The sequence below is a fragment of the Aquarana catesbeiana genome, linkage group LG08, assembly GCF_042186555.1.
Source record: "Aquarana catesbeiana isolate 2022-GZ linkage group LG08, ASM4218655v1, whole genome shotgun sequence".
Taxonomy (NCBI): domain Eukaryota; kingdom Metazoa; phylum Chordata; class Amphibia; order Anura; family Ranidae; genus Aquarana; species Aquarana catesbeiana.
Window position 1 is genome coordinate 9,283,860 of NC_133331.1, and position 23,607 is coordinate 9,307,466.

The following is a 23,607-nucleotide window of genomic DNA, read 5'->3' on the forward strand; positions in this document are numbered from 1 at the left end:
AGAGAGAAAGAAAGAAAGATATGGAGAGAGAAAGAAAGAAAGAAAGAAAGAAAGAAAGAAAGAAAGAAAGAAAGAAAGAAAGAAAGAAAGATATGGAGGGAGAAAGAAAGAAAGAAAGAAAGATATGGAGGGAGAAAGAAAGAAAGAAAGAAAGATATGGAGGGAGAAAGAAAGAAAGAAAGATATGGAGGGAGAAAGAAAGAAAGAAAGAGAGAAAGAAAGAAAGAGAGAAAGAAAGAGAGAAAGAAAGAGAGAAAGAAAGAAAGAGAGAAAGAAAGAAAGAAAGAGAGAAAGAAAGAGAGAAAGAAAGAAAGAGAGAAAGAAAGAAAGATATGGAGGGAGAAGGGGAGGGAGAAAGGGAGGGAAATAAAGAAAGGCAGAAAGAAAAAAAGAAGGAAAGAAATAAAGAGGGGTGGAAGGAAAGAGAAAGAGAAAGAAAAAAAGAAAGAGATGGAAGGAGAGAGAAGGATTGAAAAAGAAAGAAAGAGACATTGCACTACAATAACACACTATAATAACACTGCAATACAATAACACACTATAATAACACTGCACTACAATAACACACTATAATAACATTGCACTATAATAACACTGCACTACAATAACACACTATAATAACACTGCACTACAATAACACACTATAATAACACTGCAATACAATAACACACTATAATCAGTGGCAGAATTATCAGGGTTGCACCAGTCGCATTTGCGACTGGGCCCTTGAGTTCCGCCACTGTAGGGGGGCCCACCGCCGCTCGGGAGATAGTCATACACGTGGAGTCCCGGCTTCTCCGCCCATTCTCCCCGCCCACACTCACGGGCACACCACACAGTCCCCGCCCATCCTCTCCACCCATCCTCTGCTCCCGCACTCACAGGGACAGTCCCCGCCCACTTCGCCCATCCTCTCCGCCCGCTCCGCCCATCCTCTCCGCCCACACAGTCCCCGCCCATCTTCTCTGTCCCCACCCGCTCCCCCCATCTTCTCCGGGTCCACCTTCACTCAAGTCCCCGCCCATCTTCTCTGTCACCGCCTGCACTCACAGGCACAGTCCCCGCCTGCTCCGTCCATCTTCTCCGGCTCCGCCTTCACTAACAGGCCCCGCCCATCCTCTCTGTTCACCTAAGCAAGACTGGAGGGGGTACCAAGTGGTCTGCATGTGAGTGGCACCCATCTGATCCCCCCACACCACTGCTGCCACTAATCCCCCTCACACCACTGCTACCACTAATCCCCCCCACACCACTGCTGCCACTAATCTCCCCACACCCCTGCTGCCACTGATCCCCCCACACCACTGCTGCCACTAATCCCCCTCACACCACTGCTGCCACTAATCCCCCCCACACCACTGCTGCCACTGATCCCCCCACACCACTGCTGCCACTAATCCCCCCCCACACCACTGCTGCCACTAATCCCCCCCCACACCACTGCTGCCACTAATCCCCCCCACACCACTGCTGTCACTAATCCCCCCCACCACTGCTGCCACTGACCCCCCCCACCACTTCTACCACTAATCCCCCCCACACCACTGCTGCCACTAATCCCCCCCACACCCCTGCTGCCACTGATCCCCCACATCCCTGCTGCCACTGATCCCCCCACACCACTGCTGCCACTAATCCCCCCCACACCACTGCTGCCACTAATCCCCCCCACACCACTACTACCACTGATCCCCCCCTCCCCCCACACCACCACCGATACCCCCCACACCACCACTGCTGCTACTGATCTACCCCACCATGACCACTACTGCCACTGATCCCATCCCGCAACCACCATCCTTGCCACTGATACCATTCCCCTCCCCACCACTCATCCCATACCATCCCCCCAACCACCACCCTCGCCACAGAACCCATCCTTTCACCGCCGCTGCCACTCATTTCATCCAATGTCCCCCACCGCTGCCACTCATCCCATCCCCCTCCAACCCCTGAAAGTCACCTATGAAAAGTAAAGATTTGGTTTAAGACTCCTGGCCGTCCTCCTTGGTTGCCTTGCGCTTCTTCACTAGCTGGAATAATTCCTGTAGGTGAAAACGGGTTTGATCACTACGACTTTCGACGCTGGGATCGACAGACAGTGTTGTCCTTTGTTGACTAATGCTGGAGTCCAATAGCATATTGATGTCATCTGTCACTGGTGACATAAGGAAACTCGGTAATGAGAGGTTACCACCATTCTGTGGGATGATGTTTCTGTGATCCATAGGAGGCGTGACACTGGGAATTGGAACGTCAGTCTTGTCCAATGTTCTGTTCACATTCTTCCTACGACGTACGATGCTGGGATGGACAGTAAATGTACTCCATCGTGGCCTAAGGCCGGAACCCACTGCTGGGGTCATGTATTTGGTTGGAAGGATCTCATCACTCCAAGGCCTAGTGTTACTCCTGGTAGGTGCAACGCTGGGAATGGGAAAGGCAGTCTCCTCCATAGCGCTCTCTGCATTTTTGCTTGTTGGTGGAATGAGGACATCACTCGGTGAGATGATGCCACTCTTTTTCTTGGAAGGATATTCCTGTGCCTTACCATATTTTTGTTTGAGCTTCTTTATTCGCTGGCTCAGCCTAGCACAAAGGGAAGCTCGAGGAGGTGCGACTCTGGAATTGGGAACGTCAGTCTCTTCCATAGCGCTGTCCACATTTCCACTTGTTGGAAGGATATCATCGCTCATGCGGAATATGTTGCTATCCCTAAACATTTTGCTTGGCCTACGCTTTTTCAGTGGCCGGCATAAATCCCGTATGTGAGCACGGATGTGATCCCTAGGAGGTGCGACTCTGGGAATAGGAAAGTCAGTCTCCTCCATGGTTCTCTCTGCATTTTCTCTTGTTGGAAGGATGTCCTCGTTTGTTGGGATTATGTTGCCATTTTTGAACACTTTGGTTGGCCGGTGCTTCCTCTTTCGTGGGAAGAAATGTTTGCGTCTGACCACCATTGGTGGTTTACATCTCTTCATTTGCCGTCGTAGCTGGGCACGTAGGTAATCCCGAGGAGGTGCGACTCCCTTGCTATCCCTAAACACTTTGGTTGGCCTGCGCTTCTTTACTGGCCGGCATGAATCCCGTATGCGAGTCCAGATGTTAACCCTAGAACGTGCGACTCTGGGAATGGGAGAGTTGGTCTCCTCCATAGCACTCTCTGCATTTGTGCTTGTTGGTGGGATGATGGCACGCTTTCGTCGGAAGATAATATTTTTGCGCTTTAACACCATTCGTGGTTTACGTCTCTTCATTCGCCGGCGTAGCCAGGGACGTAGGTAATCCCGAGCAGGTGTGACTCTGGAATTGGGAAAGTGACGGACTTGGGACACCCTGTTGGGTATCTCCACCAAGAAGGTGCTTCTTAAGCTCTGGAACACGAGCACATCAGTCTCTCCCATAGCGCTGTCCACATTTTCACTCGGTGGGATGATGTCACTCTTTTTCTTGGAAAGATATTCCTGTGCCTTACCATATTTTTGTTTGAGCTTCTTTATTCGCTGGCTTAGCCTAGCATGAAGGGAAGCTCGAGGAGGTGCGACTCTGGAAACGGGAACGTCAGTCTCTTCCATAGCGCTGTCCACATTTTCACTTGTTGGAAGGATGTCATCGCTCGTTGGGAATATGTTGCTATCCCTAAACACTTTAGTTGGCCTATGCTTTTTCAGTGGCCGGCATAAATCCCGTATGTGAGCACGGATGTGATCCCTAGGAGGTGCGACTCTGGGAATAGGAAAGTCAGTCTCCTCCATGGTTCTCACTGCATTTTCTCTTGTTGGAAGAATATCCTCGTTTGTTGGGATTATGTTGCCATCTTTGAACGCTTTGGTTGGCCGGTGCTTCCTCTTTCGTGGGAAGAAATTTTTGCGTCTGACCACCATTGGTGGTTTACATCTCTTCATTTGCCGTCGTAGCTGGGCACGTAGGTAATCCCGAGGAGGTGCGACTCCCTTGATATCCCTAAACACTTTGGTTGGCCTGCGCTTCTTTACTGGCCGGCATGAATCCCGTATGCGAGTCCAGATGTTAACCCTAGAACGTGCGACTCTGGGAATGGGAGAGTTGGTCTCCTCCATAGCACTCTCTGCATTTGTGCTTGTTGGTGGAATGATGACAGCATTTGGTGGTAGAATGACGTCACTTGGTGGAATGGTTTCATCACTCAGTGGGATGATGGCACGCTTTCGTCGGAAGATAAATTTTTTGCGCTTTAACACCATTCGTGGTTTACGTCTCTTCATTCGCCGGCGTAGCCAGGGACGTAGGTAATCCCGAGCAGGTGCGACTCTGGAAATGGGAATGTGACGGACTTGGGACACCCTGTTGGGTATCTCCACCAATAAGCTGCTTCTTAAGCTCTGGAACACGAGCACATCAGTCTTTCCCATAGCGCTGTCCACATTTTCACTCGGTGGGATGATGTCACTCTTTTTCTTGGAAAGATATTCCTGTGCCTTACGATATTTTTGTTTGAGCTTCTTTATTCGCTGGCTTAGCCTAGCACGAAGGGAAGCTCGAGGAGGTGCGACTCTGGAAACGGGAACGTCAGTCTCTTCCATAGCGCTGTCCACATTTTCACTTGTTGGAAGGATGTCATCGCTTGTTGGGAATATGTTGCTATCCCTAAACACTTTAGTTGGCCTATGCTTTTTCAGTGGCCGGCATAAATCCCGTATGTGAGCACGGATGTGATCCCTAGGAGGTGCGACTCTGGGAATAGGAAAGTCAGTCTCCTCCATGGTGCTCTCCGCATTTTCGCATGTTGGTGGGATGGTGTCATCGCTCGCTAGTAGAATGACGTCACTTGGTGGAGTAATGTTGCTACTTGTTGGTCGGAACAGTCGGTAGAAATGCTTGAAATATATTAGGAGCAGTACCACCAGCATAGTGATAAATCCCAGAAAGCATTCTGACCGGTGCTCAGTAACAATATTTATAAGTACGGGTGAGGCTGTGTTCTCTAAGGTCACCCACCCCTTGGACCAGACTGACCAGAGCCCAGTGACCACCCATTGGTACCAATCACCAGCATTTATAGGCAGGGATGGGACTGTGTTCTCTAAGGCCACCCACCCCTTGGACCAGACTGAACAGAGCCCAGTGACCATCCATTGGTACCAATCACCAGCATTTATAGGCAGGGATGGGACTGTGTTCTCTAAGGTCACCCACCCCTTGGACCAGACTGACCAGAGCCCAGTGACCATCCATTGGTACCAATCACCAGCATTTATAGGCAGGGATTGGACTGTGTTCTGTAAGGCCACCCACCCCTTGGACCAGACTGACCAGAGCCCAGTGACCACCCATTGGTACCAATCACCAGCATTTATATGCAGGGATGGGACTGTGTTCTCTAAGGTCACCCACCCCTTGGACCAGACTGACCAGAGCCCAGTGACCATCCATTGGTACCAATCACCAGCATTTATAGGCAGGGATGGGACTGTGTTCTCTAAGGCCACCCACCCCTTGGACCAGACTGACCAGAGCCCAGTGACCATCCATTGGTACCAATCACCAGCATTTATAAGCAGGGATGGGACTGTGTTTTCTAAGGTCACCCACCCCTTGGACCAGACTGACCAGAGCCCAGTGATCATCCATTGGTACCAATCACCAGCATTTATGAGCAGGGGTAGGATTATGTTCCCAAAGGCCTGCCCCCTGCTGTTCCAGATATCGATCAGTATATAAACGAATCCACTCAGCTGCAGGAACTTCAAATAGTGTCCTAATATTCTGGCCAGGTAATTTTGGTGCAGGATGTGCTTCAGAATGAGAACACATATCAGGACCACCCAGCTAAACCAGAACGGAGTGCGGGTCAGGAATGAAATCCAGCTGATGAGTTCTAGGATGATGTTCTCAAAGGATGTCCCCTCGCTGTTCCAGATATTGATCAGTAGATGAATTAATCCGCTCAGCTGCAGAAACATCAAATAGTGTGCTAATATTCTGGCCAGGTAATTTTGGTGCAGGATGTGCTTCAGAATGAGAACACATATCAGGACAGCCCAGCTAAACCAGAACGGAGTGCGGGTCAGGAATATAAACCAGCTGATGAGTTCTAGGATGATGTTCTCAAAGGATGTCCCCTCGCTGTTCCAGATATCAATCAGTAGATGAATTAATCCGCTCAGCTGCAGAAACATCAAATAGTGTCCTAATATTCTGGCCAGGTAATTTTGGCGCAGGATGTGTTTCAGAATGAGAACACATATCAGGACTGCCCAGCTAAACCAGAACGGAGTGTGGGTCAGGAATGAAATCCAGTTGATGAGTTCTAGGATGATGTTCTCAAAGGATGTTCCCTCGCTGTTCCAGATATCGATCAGTAGATAAATTAATCCGCACAGCTGCAGGAACATTAAATAGCGTCCTAATATTATGGCCAGGTAATTTTGGCGCAGGATGTGTTTCAGAATGAGAACACATATCAGGACCGCCCATGGGTATAAGATTCTAAATATCAGCGGGATTTCCGCTGTCTGCTGTGTATTTGTCTCCACAATCCCCTCCTCCTGATCCATGTGGACCTCTGGGGATGGGATGACGGGATCCATGTGGACCTCTGGGGATGGGATGACGGGATCCATGTGGACCTCTGGGGATTGGATGACGGGATCCATGTGGACCTCTGGGGATTGGATGACGGTATTTCTGTTTAGCCCCCAAGGGAGCAACAGGACAAGAATCGTGACAACGATTCTGTTCATTTTTTTTTTTAAAGAAAATATAGAAATGTTTTCTTTATATAGAAAATAATTGGAAATTCCAATTACTATCAGTAGAAGATTATAGAGAATGAATGCCAATCAATAAATTGACTCTCAAATCCAAACACTGTAGATAATATGAGTATCGCTGAGGAGCTCTTCACAATCAGATCCTCTCTCTATCAAGACGGAACGTCAAGTGTCAGATTCTCCCTCTGCACTGCTAAATAACGGCTGCAGGTCACGTGTCCAACATCGTGTCTGTGCGTCCAGCCAATCACAGCTCTCCTTTGCAGCTGGAGATGGTTGCTATAGCAACCTCGAGTGAAAACGAGGATTGGCTGCAGCATAACTGAGCATGCGCGAGATAACGGCTGAGAGAAGATTAGGAAGGGCGGAAGTCATCTCAGCTGCGGCCTCGGAAGACAGGAGCTGAGGTGGCGCCGGTATTCCGTCAGATTAGGCGACCTGTTGGATTTCGTTACGGAAGTGACGTTCGGTCGCGGCCATCTTGGTACTCCACCTACTCAGGCGCTTCCTCAGCAAGCAATGATGGTCGACGCTGGTTGGGATCACGTAACGTCTTGCTGCCCATTCAGAGAGCAGCGTGCCTGCCGGTCACGTGGTAGCGATGGCTCCGGTGAGGTGGTGTGTGCCCGGTGAGTGGTGGAGATGGGAGGGGGAAGGGGAGATCACGGAGGCACCGGGAAAGTGGAAAGGGATAGGCCCAGAAAAATGGCGCTCAGTCTGGCTGTTGGAGATGTGAAAGTGAACAGTTGTCAGGTTTTTAATTCTGTTTATGACCCCATTGAGGAGATTTTGCCTCACTTCCTGTCAGTGTGACACCCATCCAAGAAACTGGAGGGGAGCAGTTGTCGGGGTCTCGTAGGCAGTCCAGGGTTGGGGTCCCGTAGGGAGGTCGGGGTCCCGTAGGGAGTCCTGGGTCGGGGTCCCGTAGGGAGGTCGGGGTCCCGTAGGGAGTCCAGGGTCGGGGTCCCGTAGGGAGTCCTGGGTCGGGGTCCCGTAGGGAGTCCTGGGTCGGGGTCCCGTAGGGAGTCCTGGGTCGGGGTCCCGTAGGGAGTCCAGGGTCGGGGTCCCGTAGGGAGGTCGGGGTCCCGTAGGGAGTCCGGGGTCCCGTTGGGAGTCCAGGGTCGGGGTCCCGTAGGTAGGTTGGGGTCCCGTAGGGAGTCCAGGGTCGGGGTCCGGTAGGGAAGTCGGGGTCCCGTAGGGAGTGCGGGGTCGGGGTCCCGTAGGGGGGTCGGGGTCCCGTAGGGAGGTCAGGGTTGGGGTCCTGTAGGGAGGTCGGGGTCCTGTAGGGAGGTCAGGGTCGGGGTCCCGTAGGGTGGTCGGCGTCCCGTAGGGAGGTCAGGGTTGGGGTCCTGTAGGGAGGTCGGGGTCCTGTAGGGAGGTCGGGGTCCTGTAGGGAGGTCGGGGTCCCGTAGGGAGGTTGGGGTCTCGTAGGGAGGTTGGGGTCCCGTAGGGAGGTTGGGGTCTCGTAGGGGGGTCGGGGTCCCGTAGGGGGGTCGGGGTCCCGTAGGGTGGTCGGGGTCCCGTAGGGGTGGTCGGGGTCCCGTAGGGAGGTCGGGGTCCCGTAGGGGTGGTCGGGGTCCCGTAGGGGTGGTCGGGGTCCCGTAGGGGAGGTCGGGGTCCCGTAGGGGAGGTCGGGGTCCCGTAGGGGAGGTCGGGGTCCCGTAGGGTGGTCGGGGTCCCGTAGGGGTGGTCGGGGTCCCGTAGGGGTGGTCGGGGTCCCGTAGGGGAGGTCGGGGTCCCGTAGGGGAGGTCGGGGTCCCGTAGGGGAGGTCGGGGTCCCGTAGGGTGGTCGGGGTCCCGTAGGGAGGTCGGGGTCCCGTTTCAGATTTGACCAATGTAGTGATGTATATACCATATGTGGCGGATGATGCTGGAAATCACTAGCGGACCCCATTACTACACTGGTTTCCCCCACATGCTTCCGGGACCTGAGCAGTTGGGCTGCTGCATTGTGAACACGGGAGGTCGAGCGATTGGCACCATTCAGATTTTGCTTTTCTAAATGACTGCAAAGTGTCCTCTGATTGGACGAGGTGGAGAAGATCCAGGGCGGTGATGTCACACTCTCTCCACCTTGTCCAATCAGTGAAGACGTTGCATTAATTCAGAAAACGCATCGCATTCTGTGAACGGCGTCCGTGCTGAGCGTCCGACCTCCTGTGTTCACAATGCAGCGGGGAAGCTGCTCAGTACAAGACCAGAAGATAGTGGAGATGAGTGGAGTAGCCGGGTCTCTATACAGTGATTTCTTGTACAGGGAACCCACAGATGTGATATTTTATGGAGTTGGTCCAACCTGGAGGAATGTAAAAATCTCCATCCCTGGAATGTAGCTTTAGGCCGGATTCTCACTATTCCCAATGAAGTGAGAGTTTCCCCCGCATCCGATTCTCATGTCCGGAGATTGTGAGCAGATCTGTATGGAGCCGCTTCACAGATCTCCGGAGCAAATTCTACACAAGTCTTGTGTGTGTCTTCTGCTCATTTCCAGGTCCCAATTCAGCCGAAAATTCAGACTGCAATCGGATGTGAAGAGGAATCCACCGGACCCCCCGCTGTGACCCGCTCCATGCGGCTGTGTGATCCCCGCCTAAAAATAGATATACCGTATATACTGGAGTAGAAGCCGAGTTCTTCAGCACTTTTTTATTTGTACTGAAAACGCCCCCCTCGTCTTATACTCGAGTCAAGCACTTTTCTGGTGCAAAGAATGACATTTTCCGAACCGAATTTGGGGCCCCGTATCTCGGGGGCCACTTGGTGCTAGAAACCCCAAATTTAGTGTACAAACCCAGTGGATCTAGCACTACAACATATCCAAAGCTGGGGTTCCTAGATCTAAGTGGCCCTGAGATACGGGGCCCCAAAGTCGGTTCAGAAAATGTCATTCTCTGCTGCAGAAAAGCGCTTGACATTTTCCGAACAGACTTTGGGGCCCCGTATCTCAGGGCCACTTAGATCTAGGAACTCCAGCTTTGGATATCTGGTAGTGCTATTTGCACTGGGTTTGCACACCAAATTTAGGGTTCCTAGTACCAAGTGGCCCCAAGATACGGGGCCCCAAAGTCAGCCAACTGTGTCCATCTGCAGCAATGTCATTTCAGGAACCTTTGGGTCCAGAGACCTCAAATTTTGGCTGCAGCTAGGGGGGCATCTAGGAACCCTTAACTACCGAGTTTGAAGTTCGGGGGACCTATGGCTGCAAATGGGCACAGTGAGGCTGCAAATGGGCATTGCTGACCCTCTTTTTCCACTTACAGTAGCTGCACATTTCTCACCCTCGGCTTATACTCGAGTCAATACATTTTCCCAGTTTATTGTGGTAAAATTAGGTGCCTCGGCTTATATTCGAGTATATACGGTAAGTTCACCTTTTTAAAAAAAAAAAAAGATTATATATATATATATATATATAAAAAATGCACTTTTACCCTTTTGCAGGTACAAAAAGGGCATTTATGATCTAGAGATGAGAATATATATATATATATAATTATCTTTTTTTTTTTTTTTTTAAATACACTGGAAACTGCTAATCACTGGTGCAATGCCAGGATACTGCAGAAGGGTCATGCACGTTTTGTTCATCTGCTGCCATCCTATCTATAATGAATGGGCGGCCTTAATGCACACATTGGATAACTTTACTCTAGAAGGGCGGCACATGCTGCAGCTGCCATGTTTTGCTGCAAAAGCGACACCCCCTTGTTGTGCGTTCAGCAGGCGGTGACCCATTTATACCGGGTGCAATGCACGTGATGGTTGCATAGTAGTGTAGCAATTAAAGGTTTAAACAGGAGGGTGAGGGGGCCACATATTTCCTCTTCACTGCCTGTCCAACACCCTCTACATGGATCACTTTTCGGAGGTGTGACAGTCCTCCAAGGACATGCATTGCAATATATGGCAGACAAGAATACCGCAGGGACAGCCTTTCCATTGGATGGAATGGAGATTGTGATGACTTGCTTATTTATCTTCAGAAGGAAAATGCTCCTTGACGTCCTCTCTAGATATCTCTGGGAGATTCTCAGTCCAATTACCTTCTCAGTACAGCAGAAAACCAGCTGGGTGTAGTAGTCGCACATAGTGAAGCAGGTATTATGGTGTTGTGTGATCTGTATTACCGGTGGAGTCCTCTGCCAGGCGGGTGGCTCCAATAGAATACATGTATGCTGTAAATGTTTCTCTGCATACATCATAAGATCCACGACTTGTCTCTGAACGCGAGATATGGGCAGGTTTTTGTTTTCTGCCGCTAATCACCACTCCAGAACACCAGGATGTACCCGGGCACGTTGGGTATCATTTAGCTGCCATACACCTCTGATAGTGGCATTCTTTGCACCTATGTGTGTGAGTGACGACCGTCACTGAATGGACTGTTCATAAAGTTAGTTTCATTCATTCGATCGTCTCTTCAATAGACAGCCGTACAGAGACTCTCCCTGTATTCAGATCCTTCTACTGTGCTGCCAACTGGCAATAGTGGTGAGAGAAAACACTGTAATGCTAATAACCACTTGCCGACCACAATAAAAAAAAAATAAAATAGATGGAGAGATGGAGATCTAGAGAGAGATATAGATTATATATAGAGATACAATCTCACAGAAGTAAGTACACCCCTCACATTTTTGTAAATCTTTTCTTCTATCTTTTCATGTGACAACACTGAAGAAATGACACTTGTCTACAATGTAAAGTAGTGAGTGTACAGCTTGTATAACAGTGTAAATTTGCTGTCCCCTCAAAATAACTCAACACACAGCCATGAATGTCTAAACCTCTGGCAACAAAAGTCAGTACACCCCTAAGTGAAAATGTCCAAAATGGGCCCAATTAGCCATTTTCCCTCCCTGGTGTCATGTGACTCGTTAGTGTTACAAGGTCTCAGGTGTGAATGGGGAGCAGGTGTGTTAAATTTGGTGTTCTCACTCTCTCATACTGGTCACTGGAAGTTCAACATGGCACCTCATGGCAAAGAACTATCTGAGGATCTGAAAAAAACAATAGTTGCTCTACATAAAGATGGCCTAGGCTATAAGAAGATTGCCAAGACCCTGAAACTGAGCTGCAGCACGGTGGCCAAGACCATACAGCGGTATAACAGGACAGGTTCCACTCAGAACAGGCCTCACCATGGTCCACCAAAGAAGTTGAGGTCATGTGCTCAGCGTCATATACAGAGGTTGTCTTTGGGAAATAGACGTATGAGTGCTGCCAGCATTGCTGCAGAGGTTGTAGGGGTGGGGGGCGGTCAGCCTGTCAGTGGTCAGACCATACGCCGCACACTGCATCAAATTGGTCTGCATGGCTGTCGTCCCAGAAGGAAGCCTCTTCTAAAGATGATGCACAAAAAAATCCACAAACAGTTTGCTGAAGACAAGCAGACTAAGGACATGGATTACTGGAACCATGTCCTGTGGTCTGATGAGACCAAGATAAACATATTTGGTTCAGATGGTGACAAGCGTGTGTGGGGGCAACCAGGTGAGGAGGACAAAGACAAGTGTGTCTTGTCTACAGTCAAGCATGGTGGTGGGAGTGTCATGGTCTGGGGCTGCATGAGTGCTGCCGGCACTGGGGGGGCTACAGATCATTGAGGGAACCATGAATGCCAACATGTACTGTGACATACTGAAGCAGAGCATGATCCACTCCCTTCAGAGACTGGGCCGCAGGGCAGTATTCCAACATAATGACCCCAAACACACCTCCAAGACCACCACTGCCTTGCTAAAGAAGCTGAGGGTAAAGGGGATGGACTGGCCAAGCATGTCTCCAGACCTAAACCCTATTGATCATCTGTGGGACATACTCAAATGGAAGGTGGAGGAGCACAAGGTCTCTAACATCCACCAGCTCCGTGATGTCATCATGGAGGAGGGGAAGAGGACTCCAGTGACAACCTGTGAAGCTCTGGTGACCTCCATGTCCAAGAGGGTTAAGGCAGTGCTGGAAAATAATGGAGGCCACACAAAATATTGACACTTTGGGCCCAATTTGGACCTTTTCACTTAGGGGTGTACTGACTTTTGTGGCCAGCGGTTTAGACATTAATGGCTGTGTGTTGAGTTATTTTGAGGGGACAGCAAATTTACACTGTTATACAAGCTGTACACTCACTACTTTACATTGTAGACAAGTGTCATTTCTTCAGTGTTGTCACATGAAAAGATAGAAGAAAAGATTTTGGGGCTGTTACTGATTAAAATTTTTGTGTTTTGATCGATTTTTTTTTTTAAATTAATTATAACTCACATACAGATCCAACTACTTTTAGCTGATCTCCTTGCATTGTGACTCTGCATTAGTCAGTGGTAAGTGTGGTATACACTATATACAATCATCAGACACTAGTTGGTTTCCACAATCCAGGACTTAACCTCACAATTCACACAAATTCGTTTTAAATTCAAACTGTAGCAAGCGCCGCCGTCATGGCAACAGCAGAAGCCGATCCACATGGCAAAAATACCACAGCTTATCAACCTCTAAGGACAACAATATTAAAAACGGAGGTTATCAAATTTGCCTACATTCATATTTACCATCACTGTCCAGGCTGTCCGGTGACGTCACCGGACTCCTCCCCCCTTCCCTTCGTTAGCAGACAGAGGCACTTGGGGAAGAGGGGGAGGAGTCCGGTGACATCGATGTCTGTGACGTCACCGGATCTCCAAACGGAACTCCCTGAAGACCCGGAAGCCGGCGGAGAGGTGAGTACCGATCAAAAAAATTAACGATTAATCGAGGAATTCATCTTTTATTTTCCCCAGCCCTAAAATATTTACAAAAATGTGAGGGGTGTACTCACTTTTGTGAGATACTGTGTATATATACGTTGTGTGGTTTACCAGGATTGTGGCTGTAGCTATCGGCTATAACCCCAGTACCGTTATTTTTCAGCCGGTGGCTTTCTCATGAGCCGCTGGAATGTTTTCCGAAACATTCGGCGAGGAGGGGGAGGGACATCCCCTCCCACCGCTTCCTGGTGTTTCTCCGGCTCTCTGTTTCCATTGGTTCGCCCGAGAAACGATCCGACGGTGCGGAACGGCTGCTCCTATAGGCGATCAAAGACTAGATACTCTTTGATGGCCTTGGAGTGCCGGAACAACATCACTTCCAGTCCAGGGTGGAGATAAATCAATTTTTCTTTCTTTATTATTTTTTTTTTTTTTTTTTTTTTTTTTTTACACTGTTCCTCTTAATTTTAATTTTTTTTGTTATCACTTTTATTTCTATTACAAGGAATGTAAACATCTCTTGTAATAGAAATAATAGATGACAGGTCCTCTTTATGGAGAGATCTGGGGGGCAAAGACTTCATTTTGCTTTTAACCACTTAAGGACCGCCTAACGCCGATGTACGTCGGCAAGGCGGCACGGGCAGGCAAAATCACGTACATGTACGTGATTTGCCTCTCGCGGGTGGGGGGTCCGATCGGACCCCCCCCCGGTGCCCGAAGCGGTCCCGTTCTGTTCCCCGGCGATCCGAGATGAGGGGGAGGCCATCCGTTCCTGGCCCCCCCCTCGCGATCGCCGCCGGCCAATGGGAACATTCCTTTGCTGCTGTATGCTAAACAGCAGCAAAGGAAATGATGTCATCTCTCCTCGGCTCGGTAGTTTCCGTTCCAGCGCCGAGGGGAGAAGACATCAATGTGAGTGCACAACACACACACAGTAGAACATGCCAGGCATACAAAACACCCCGATCCCCCCCCAATCACCCCCCCCCTGTCACAAACTGACACCAGCAGGTTTTTTTTTTTTTTTTTTTTTTCTGATTACTGCATAGTGTCAGTTTGTGACAGTTACAGTGTTGGGACAGTGAGTATTACCCCCCTTTAGGTCTAGGGTACCCCCCTAACCCCCCCTAATAAAGTTTTAACCCCTTGATCACCCCCTGTCGCCAGTGTCGCTAAGCGATCATTTTTCTGATCGCTGTATTAGTGTCGCTGGTGATGCTAGTTAGTGAGGTAAATATTTAGGTTCGCCGTCAGCGTTTTATAGTGACAGGGACCCCCATATACTATCTAATAAATGTTTTAACCCCTTGATTGCCCCCTAGTTAACCCTTTCACCACTGATCACCGTATAACTGTTACGGGTGACGCTGGTTAGTTCGTTTATTTTTTATAGTGTCAGGGCACCCGCCGTTTATTACCTAATAAAGGTTTAGCCCCCTGATCGCCCGGCGGTGATATGCGTCGCCCCAGGCAGCGTCAGATTAGCGCCAGTACCGCTAACACCCACGCACGCAGCATACGCCTCCCTTAGTGGTATAGTATCTGTACGGATCAATATCTGATCTGATCAGATCTATACTAGCGTCCCCAGCAGTTTAGGGTTCCCAAAAACACAGTGTTAGCGGGATCAGCCCAGATACCCGCTAGCACCTGCGTTTTGCCCCTCCGCCCAGCCCACCCAAGTGCAGTATCGATCGATCACTGTCACTTACAAAACACTAAACGCATAACTGCAGCGTTCGCAGAGTCAGGCCTGATCCCTGCGATCGCTAACAGTTTTTTTGGTAGCATTTTGGTGAACTGGCAAGCACCAGGCAGCGTCAGGTTAGCGCCAGTACCGCTAACACCCACGCACGTACCATACACCTCCCTTAGTGGTATAGTATCTGAACGGATCAATATCTGGTCCGATCAGATCTATACTAGCGTCCCCAGCAGTTTAGGGTTCCCAAAAACGCAGTGTTAGCGGGATCAGCCCAGATACCTGCTAGCACCTGCGTTGTGCCCCTCCGCCCGGCCCAGCCCAGCCCACCCAAGTGCAGTATCGATCGATCGATCACTGACACTTACAAGGCACTAAACGCATAACTGCAGCATTCGCAGAGTCAGGCCTGATCCCTGCGATCGCTAACAGTTTTTTTGGTAGCATTTTGGTGAACTAGCAAGCACCGGCCCCAGGCAGCGTCAGGTTAGCGCCAGTACCGCTAACACCCACGCATGCAGCATACGCCTCCTTTAGTGGTATAGTATCTGAACGGATCAATATCTGATCCGATCAGATCAGATCTATACTAGCGTCCCCAGCAGTTTAGGGTTCCCAAAAACGCAGTGTTAGCGGGATCAACCCAGATACCTGCTAGCACCTGCGTTTTGCCCCTCCGCCCGGCCCAGCCCAGCCCACCCAAGTGCAGTATCGATCGATCACTGACACTTACAAAACACTAAACGCATAACTGCAGCGTTCGCAGAGTCAGGCCTGATCCCTGCGATCGCTAACAGTTTTTTTGGAAGCTTTTTATTGAACTGGCAAGCACCAGCGGCCTAGTACACCCCGGTCGTAGTCAAACCAGCACTGCAGTAACACTTGGTGACGTGGCGAGTCCCATAAGTGCAGTTCAAGTTGGTGAGGTGGCAAGCACAAGTAGTGTCCCGCTGCCACCAAGAAGACAAACACAGGCCCGTCGTGCCCATAGTGCCCTTCCTGCTGCATTCGCCAATCCTAATTGGGAACCCACCACTTCTGCAGCGCCCGTACTTCCCCCATTCACATCCCCAACCAAATGCAGTCGGCTGCATGAGAGGCATTTTTATGTGCTCCCGAGTACCCCTACCCAACGAACCCCCCCAAAAAGATGTTGTGTCTGCAGCAAACGCGGATATAGGCGTGACACCCGCTATTATTGTCCCTCCTGTCCTGACAATCCTGGTCTTTGCATTGGTGAATGTTTTGAACGCTACCATACACTAGTTGAGTATTAGCGTAGGGTACAGCATTGCACAGACTAGGCGCACTTTCACAGGGTCTCCCAAGATGCCATCGCATTTTGAGAGACCCGAACCTGGAACCGGTTACAGTTATAAAAGTTAGTTACAAAAAAAGTGTAAAAAAAAAAAAAAAAAAAAATATATATAAAATAAAAAAAAATAGTTGTCGTTTTATTGTTCTCTCTCTCTATTGTTCTGCTCTTTTTTTACTGTATTCTATTCTGCAGTGTTTTATTGTTATTGTTATTGTTATTATGTTTTATCATGTTTGTTTTTCAGGTATGTAATTATTTATACTTTACTGTTTACTGTGCTTTATTGTTAACCATTTTTTTGTCTTCAGGTACGCCATTCACAACTTTGAGTGGTTATACCAGAATGATGCCTGCAGGTTTAGGTATCATCTTGGTATCATTCTTTTCAGCCAGCGGTCGGCTTTCATGTAAAAGCAATCCTAGCGGCTAATTAGCCTCTAGACTGCCTTTACAAGCCGTGGGAGGGAATGCCCCCCCCCCCCCCCCCCCCACCGTCTTCCGTGTTTTTCTCTGGCTCTCCTGTCTCAACAGGGAACCTGAGAATGCAGCCGGTGATTCAGCCAGCTGACCATAGAGCTGATCAGAGACAAGAGTGGCTCCAAACATCTCTATGGCCTAAGAAACCGGAAGCTACGAGCATTTTATGACTTAGATTTCGCCGGATGTAAATAGCGCCATTGGGAAATTGGGGAAGCATTTTATCACACCGATCTTGGTGTGGTCAGATGCTTTGAGGGCAGAGGAGAGATCTAGGGTCTAATAGACCCCAATTTTTTCAAAAAAGAGTACCTGTCACTACCTATTGCTATCATAGGGGATATTTACATTCCCCGAGATAACAATAAAAATGATTTAAAAAAAAAAAAAATGAAAGGAACAGTTTAAAAATAAGATAAAAAAGCAAAAAAATAATAAAGAAAAAAAAAAAAAAAAAAAAAAGCACCCCTGTCGCCCCCTGCTCTTGCGCTAAGGCGAACGCAAGCGGCGGTCTGTCGTCAAACGTAAACAGCAATTGCACCATGCATGTGAGGTATCGCCGCGAAGGTCAGATCGAGGGCAGTAATTTTTGCAGTAGACCTCCTCTGCAAATCTAAAGTGGTAACCTGTAAAGGCTTTTAAAAATGTATTTATTTTGTTGCCACTGCACGTTTGTGCGCAATTGTAAAGCATGTCATGTTTGGTATCCATGTACTCGGTCTAAGATCATCTTTTTTATTTCATCAAACATTTGGGCAATATAGTGTGTTTTAGTGCATTAAAATTTAAAAAAGTGTGTTTTTTCCCCAAAAAATGCGTTTGAAAAATCGCTGCGCAAATACTGTGTGAAAAAAAAAAATGAAACACCCACCATTTTAATCTGTAGGGCATTTGCTTTAAAAAAATATATAATGTTTGGGGGTTCAAAGTAATTTTCTTGCAAAAAAAAAAAAACTTTTTCATGTAAAAAATAAGTGTCAGAAAGGGCTTTGTCTTCAAGTGGTTAGAAGAGTGGGTGATGTGTGACATAAGCTTCTAAATGTTGTGCATAAAATGCCAGGACAGTTCAAAACTCCCCCAAATGACCCCATTTTGGAAAGTAGACACCCCAAGCTATTTGCTGAGAGGCATGTCGAGTCCATGGAATATTTTATATTGCGACACAAGTTGCGGGAAAGAGACAAATTTTTTTTTTTTTTTTTTTTTGCACAAAGTTGTCACTAAATGATATATTGCTCAAACATGCCATGGGAATATGTGAAATTACACCCCAAAATACATTCTGCTGCTTCTCCTGAGTACGGGGATACCATATGTGTGAGACTTTTTGGGAGCCTAGCCGCGTACGGGACCCCGAAAACCAAGCACCGCCTTCAGGCTTTCTAAGGGCGTAAATTTTTGATTTCACTCTTCACTGCCTATCACAGTTTCGGAGGCCATGGAATGCCCAGGTGGCACAAAACCCCCCCAAATGACCCCATTTTGGAAAGTAGACACCCCAAGCTATTTGCTGAGAGGTATAGTGAGTATTTTGCAGACCTCACTTTTTGTCACAAAGTTTTGAAATTTGAAAAAAGAAAAAAAAAAAAAGTTTTTTCTTGTCTTTCTTCATTTTCAAAAACAAATGAGAGCTGCAAAATACTCACCATGCCTCTCAGCAAATAGCTTGGGGTGTCTACTTTCCAAAATGGGGTCATTTGGGGGGGTTTTGTGCCACCTGGGCATTCCATGGCCTCCGAAACGGTGTTAGGCAGTGAAGAGTAAAATCAAAAATTCACGCCCTTAAAAACGCTGAAGGCGGTGATTGGTTTTCGGGGCCCCGTACGCGGCTAGGCTCCCAAAAAGTCCCACACATGTGGTATCCCCATACTCAGGAGAAGCAGCTGAATGTATTTTGGGGTGCAATTCCACATAGGCCCATGGCCTGTGTGAGCAATATATCATTTAGTGACAACTTTGTGCAAAAAAAAAAAAAAAAGTGTCACTTTCCCGCAACTTGTGTCAAAATATAAAATATTCCATGGACTCAATATGCCTCTCAGCAAATAGCTTGGGGTGTCTACTTTCCAAAATGGGGTCATTTGGGGGGGGGTTGTGCCACCTGGGCATTCCATGGCCTCCGAAACTGTGATAGGCAGTGAAGAGTGAAATCAAAAAGTTACACCCTTAGAAATCCTGAAGGCGGTGATTGGTTTTCGGGGTCCCGTACGCGGCTAGGCTCCCAAAAAGTCCCACACATGTGGTATCCCCATACTCAGGAGAAGCAGCTGAATGTATTTTGGGGTGCAATTCCACATAGGCCCATGGCCTGTGTGAGCAATATATCATTTAGTGACAACTTTTTGTAAATATTTTTTTTTTTTTTTTTTTTTTTTGTCATTATTCAATCACTTGGGACAAAAAAAATAAATATTCAATGGGTTCAACATGCCTATCAGCAATTTCCTTGGGGTGTCTACTTTCCAAAATGGGGTCATTTGGGGGGGGGTTTGTACCGCCCTGCCATTTTAGCACCTCAAGAAATGACATAGGCAGTCATAAACTAAAAGCTGTGTAAATTCCAGAAAATGTACCCTAGTTTGTAGATGCTATAACTTTTGCGCAAACAAATAAATATACGCTTATTGACATTTTTTTTACCAAAGACATGTGGCCGAATACATTTTGGCCTAAATGTATGACTAAAATTGAGTTTATTGGATTTTTTTTATAACAAAAAGTAGAAAATATCATTTTTTTTCAAAATTTTCGGTCTTTTTCCGTTTATAGCGCAAAAAATAAAAACTGCAGAGGTGATCAAATACCATCAAAAGAAAGCTCTATTTGTGGGAAGAAAAGGACGCAAATTTCGTTTGGGTACAGCACTGCATGACCGCGCAATTAGCAGTTAAAGCGACGCAGTGCCAAATTGGAAAAAGACCTCTGGTCCTTAGGCAGCATAATGGTCCGGGGCTCAAGTGGTTAAAGATAAAGAAGAGATTTCAATTTTTTTTTTTTTTTTGATCCCCCAGATCTCTCCATAAAGAGGACCTGTCATCATTTATCTCTATTACAAATGATGTTTACATTCCTTGTAATAGGAAAAAAAGTGAAAAAAAAAAAAAAAAAATTTAAAGTAACAGTGTAAACATAAATAGTAAAATAAAAAATTTAAAACGCCCCCATCCCTCCGCAAGCAAACGCATGCGTAGGTCGCGCACGCATATGTAAGCGTTGTTGGCACCACACATGTAATTCTAGCGCTAGACCACCTCCGTAACTCTAAACCGGTAACCTGTAAATACGTCGGGGGGGGGGGGGCGGGGTGTTGCATGGGAGGAGCCGAGTCTGAGGCTGCTCTTCACTCCTTTCTAAGATCAGACTAGTTTGGTGTGCGGCGTCTCTGCATTGCCCATATACCGTATATACTCGAGTATAAGCCGACCCAAATATAAGCCGAGGCACCTAATTTTACCACAAAAAACTGGGAAAACTTATTGACTCGAGTATAAGCCGAGGGTGAGAATGCAGCAGTTACTGTAAGTGGATAAGAGGGTCAGCAATGCCCATATATTCTGTCTACTCGGCGGCCGTGCAGTGTACCAAAGCCCCTCCTCCTCCTCCGTGACGGAACACGGACTCGGTTTCCCAGCAGTGAGTCAGTGTTCAGCCTATCAGGGACAAGGAGGAGGCGGGGCTTTGGTACACTGCACTGAATATATCACAGCGCCGGGAGATAAGGCTGCAGATGGGGACAGCGCCGGGAGGACTCGGGTATAAGCCGAGGGGGGCATTTTCAGCACAAGAAAAATGTGCTGAAAAACTCGGCTTATACTCCAGTATATACGGTACGTGACTTCCGGGTGAGTTTTCTAGACACCGGCACCCGCATGAGTTGTGGATCACTGGAGCTCGGATCGCGGTGCTTAGCATGATCCTCCGAGATATCCAATCCTGGTTGCAGTAGCGGACGGTTACTGTTCTGTGGTGATGATTGGTTAATGATCGGTGTGTTTTTTTTTGTTTTCTTCCACAGGGGCGACCATGGTGCCGATCAGCTGGTGTGAGATGCAGTGCCCCAAAACGCCCATCAAGGAACCCCGGAAGGTGGCACGTGTACAACCGGAGTTTCTGCAGACCTAAAAAATGAAAGCGTGGTCACCGCCGTACACCGGATCCTACCCGTCACCGCCGTACACCCGATCCTACCCGTCACCGCCGTACACCGGATCCTACCCGTCACCACTGTGTGGTTTGTACATGGGGGGGGGGGGGACCCAAAAGCAAATATTTATTATATTGCAGCAATTCTTAGATGTGGTGGCTGCATTCCCTTTTTTCTTTTTTTTCTTTTTTTTAGGCTGGCTTTCTTCTATTTTCATCTGGTGATCCTGCCAGTAAGTGTTTGTGGTGTTTTTTTTGTTTTTTTTTTTTTCAATAACACAAGCTCTCCAGCAGAATGTATCAATTACAGGGATGAAACAAACCATTTACCGCTGACAGGGGTGCGTACAATGATCAGGTTTTTTTTCTTATGTAAAACCCTTTATCCAAAAAAGGATTAAATCTGTTTTGATGAAACTTTTAATTAAGTGTTGGGTGGAGTTTGGCTTCAATTCGTTAGTGTATACAAATCTGCTAACACCCCCCCCCAGACTGGCAATGCTGCTGTCTGCTGTGCTCCTTCGTCCAGAGTGGGGGCGCTCTAGTACGGGGGGGGAGGGGGGGGTTACAGACCAGATCACCGGGTGAAAAGAGTGAAAAAAAAGCGCAAAAAACAAACGCAGCCGCCACATCTAATGATTGGTAATCTGCCATATATGACGTTTTTGGATCTGGGTGTAATACGGGACGGAAAGCAAACTGCTATTGGTGAATCTTTCCATCTGATGGTCTGGGAAATAGAAAGGGCCGGCAGGTGACTCCTTCAAAAAAAAAAGTTATTTTTATGCTGATTTCTTTTGGATGTAAAATACGCCGTATTTATCAAAGTGTCTGTGTTGCCCCCATTTTTTTTTTTTTTTTAAATACACAAAGTCAGCACTGATTGGTTGTTGTGGGATAACATAAGATAGATCTTTTATCAATTAGGCCTCTAGTGTTTATTTTTAATATATATATATATATAATTTTATTTATTTACAAATCTTGTTTTCTGTATTTTTAAATGGAAAAAAAAAAGTCCCATATTGCTTTCCCGTTTTTTACCTTTTTAAAAAATAAATAAAAATCTGTAATAAATGAGAATTGCATTCATATGTCTTTGTCTGATGGTCTGTCATTTACAGCAAGGGAATCGGTGAGCTGCTGTTCTTTTTCTCTCCTTCCTTTTTTTTTTTTTTTTTTATGTAATATTTTAAAACAGGGCTCAACAAACCCCAGTTGCCAGTTAGAGCTGCACGAATTATCATTAAAAAATTGTGATCTCGATTCAACCCCCCCCCCCCCCCCCCCCCAATCTCTATGTAGAATTTTACCGATTCATCCATGTAACAAGTGTAGAGAGTTCTCTGCTCACTCAAGTGTCAAAAAAAAACAAAAAACAAAACAAAAAACAAAAAAAAAACAGGCAGCCTACCAAGATTTCCACAACATTGTCTGAGTTGTTAGATATCTATAAACATTGCAACATTTTCTACTTGGATCAAAGGAATGAACTTCGGTCTGTAAAAAAAAATGGAACTTCCGCTTTTCGGAACCCTCCCCCCCTCCGGTGTCACATTTGGCACCTTTCAGGGGGGAGGGGGGTGCAGATACCTGTCTAAGACAGGTATTTGCACCCACTTCCGGCATAGACTCCCATGGGAGTCTATGCCTCTTCCTGTCCCTCCGCGCTGTCTCCTGGGAAACACACAGCTCCCAGGAGATAGCGGGACCACTTACGATGCGCAGCGCGACTCACGCATGCGCAGTAGGGAACCGGGAAGTGAAGCCGCAACGCTTCACTTCCTGATTCCCTCACCTAGGATGGCGGCGGCGGCAGCTGCCGAGAACCGAGCGGGTTCTCGGCGTCGCCTGCCGACATCGCTGGACCCTGGGACAGGTAAGTGGCCATTTATTAAAAGTCAGCAGCTGCAGTATTTTAGCTGCTGGCTTTTAAATTTTTTTTTTTTTTTTTTTTTTTTTTTTTTTTTTGGCGGTTTGGGTGGACTCCCTCTTTAAAGACTAAACCTTTTTCTGACACTTGTCTCTTACAAAGTTAAAATCAGTATTTTTTGTGTGTGTATGTATGTATGTATGTATATAATATATTTTTAGCAGAGATCCTAGGGCAGTGATGGTGAACCTTGGCACCCCAAGATGTTTTGGAACTACATTTCCCATGATGCTCATGCACTCTGCAGTGTAGTTGAGCATCATGGGAAATATAGTTCCAAAACATCTGGGGGTGCCAAGGTTCACCATCACTGGCCTAGGGAATAAAATAGCGATTGTTGCAATATTTTATGTCGCATTGTATTTGTGCAGCGGTCTTTCAAATGTAATTTTTTATAAAAAAAAAAAATATATATATATATACACCTCAATTAATTAAAAAAAAAAGAGTAAAGTTAGTCCAATTTTTTTTTTTTTTGCATATTGTGAAAGATGTTACGCTGTGAGAATTGAGAGAATCGTGATCCTTAC

The 23,607-nt window shown here is 47.4% G+C and overlaps 1 protein-coding gene across 1 annotated transcript; it reads left to right on the plus strand.

Annotated features, from left to right (window-relative positions):
- Positions 1 to 7,353: 7,353 nt before the first annotated feature.
- On the plus strand, positions 7,354 to 21,762 carry LOC141105505 (exosome complex component CSL4-like). Its single transcript, XM_073595363.1, has 3 exons — positions 7,354 to 7,362; positions 10,766 to 10,850; positions 21,017 to 21,762. Exons 1-3 carry the CDS (start codon positions 7,354 to 7,356, stop codon positions 21,121 to 21,123), a joined length of 201 nt encoding a protein of 66 aa, XP_073451464.1. The 3' UTR covers positions 21,124 to 21,762.
- Positions 21,763 to 23,607: the final 1,845 nt, after the last annotated feature.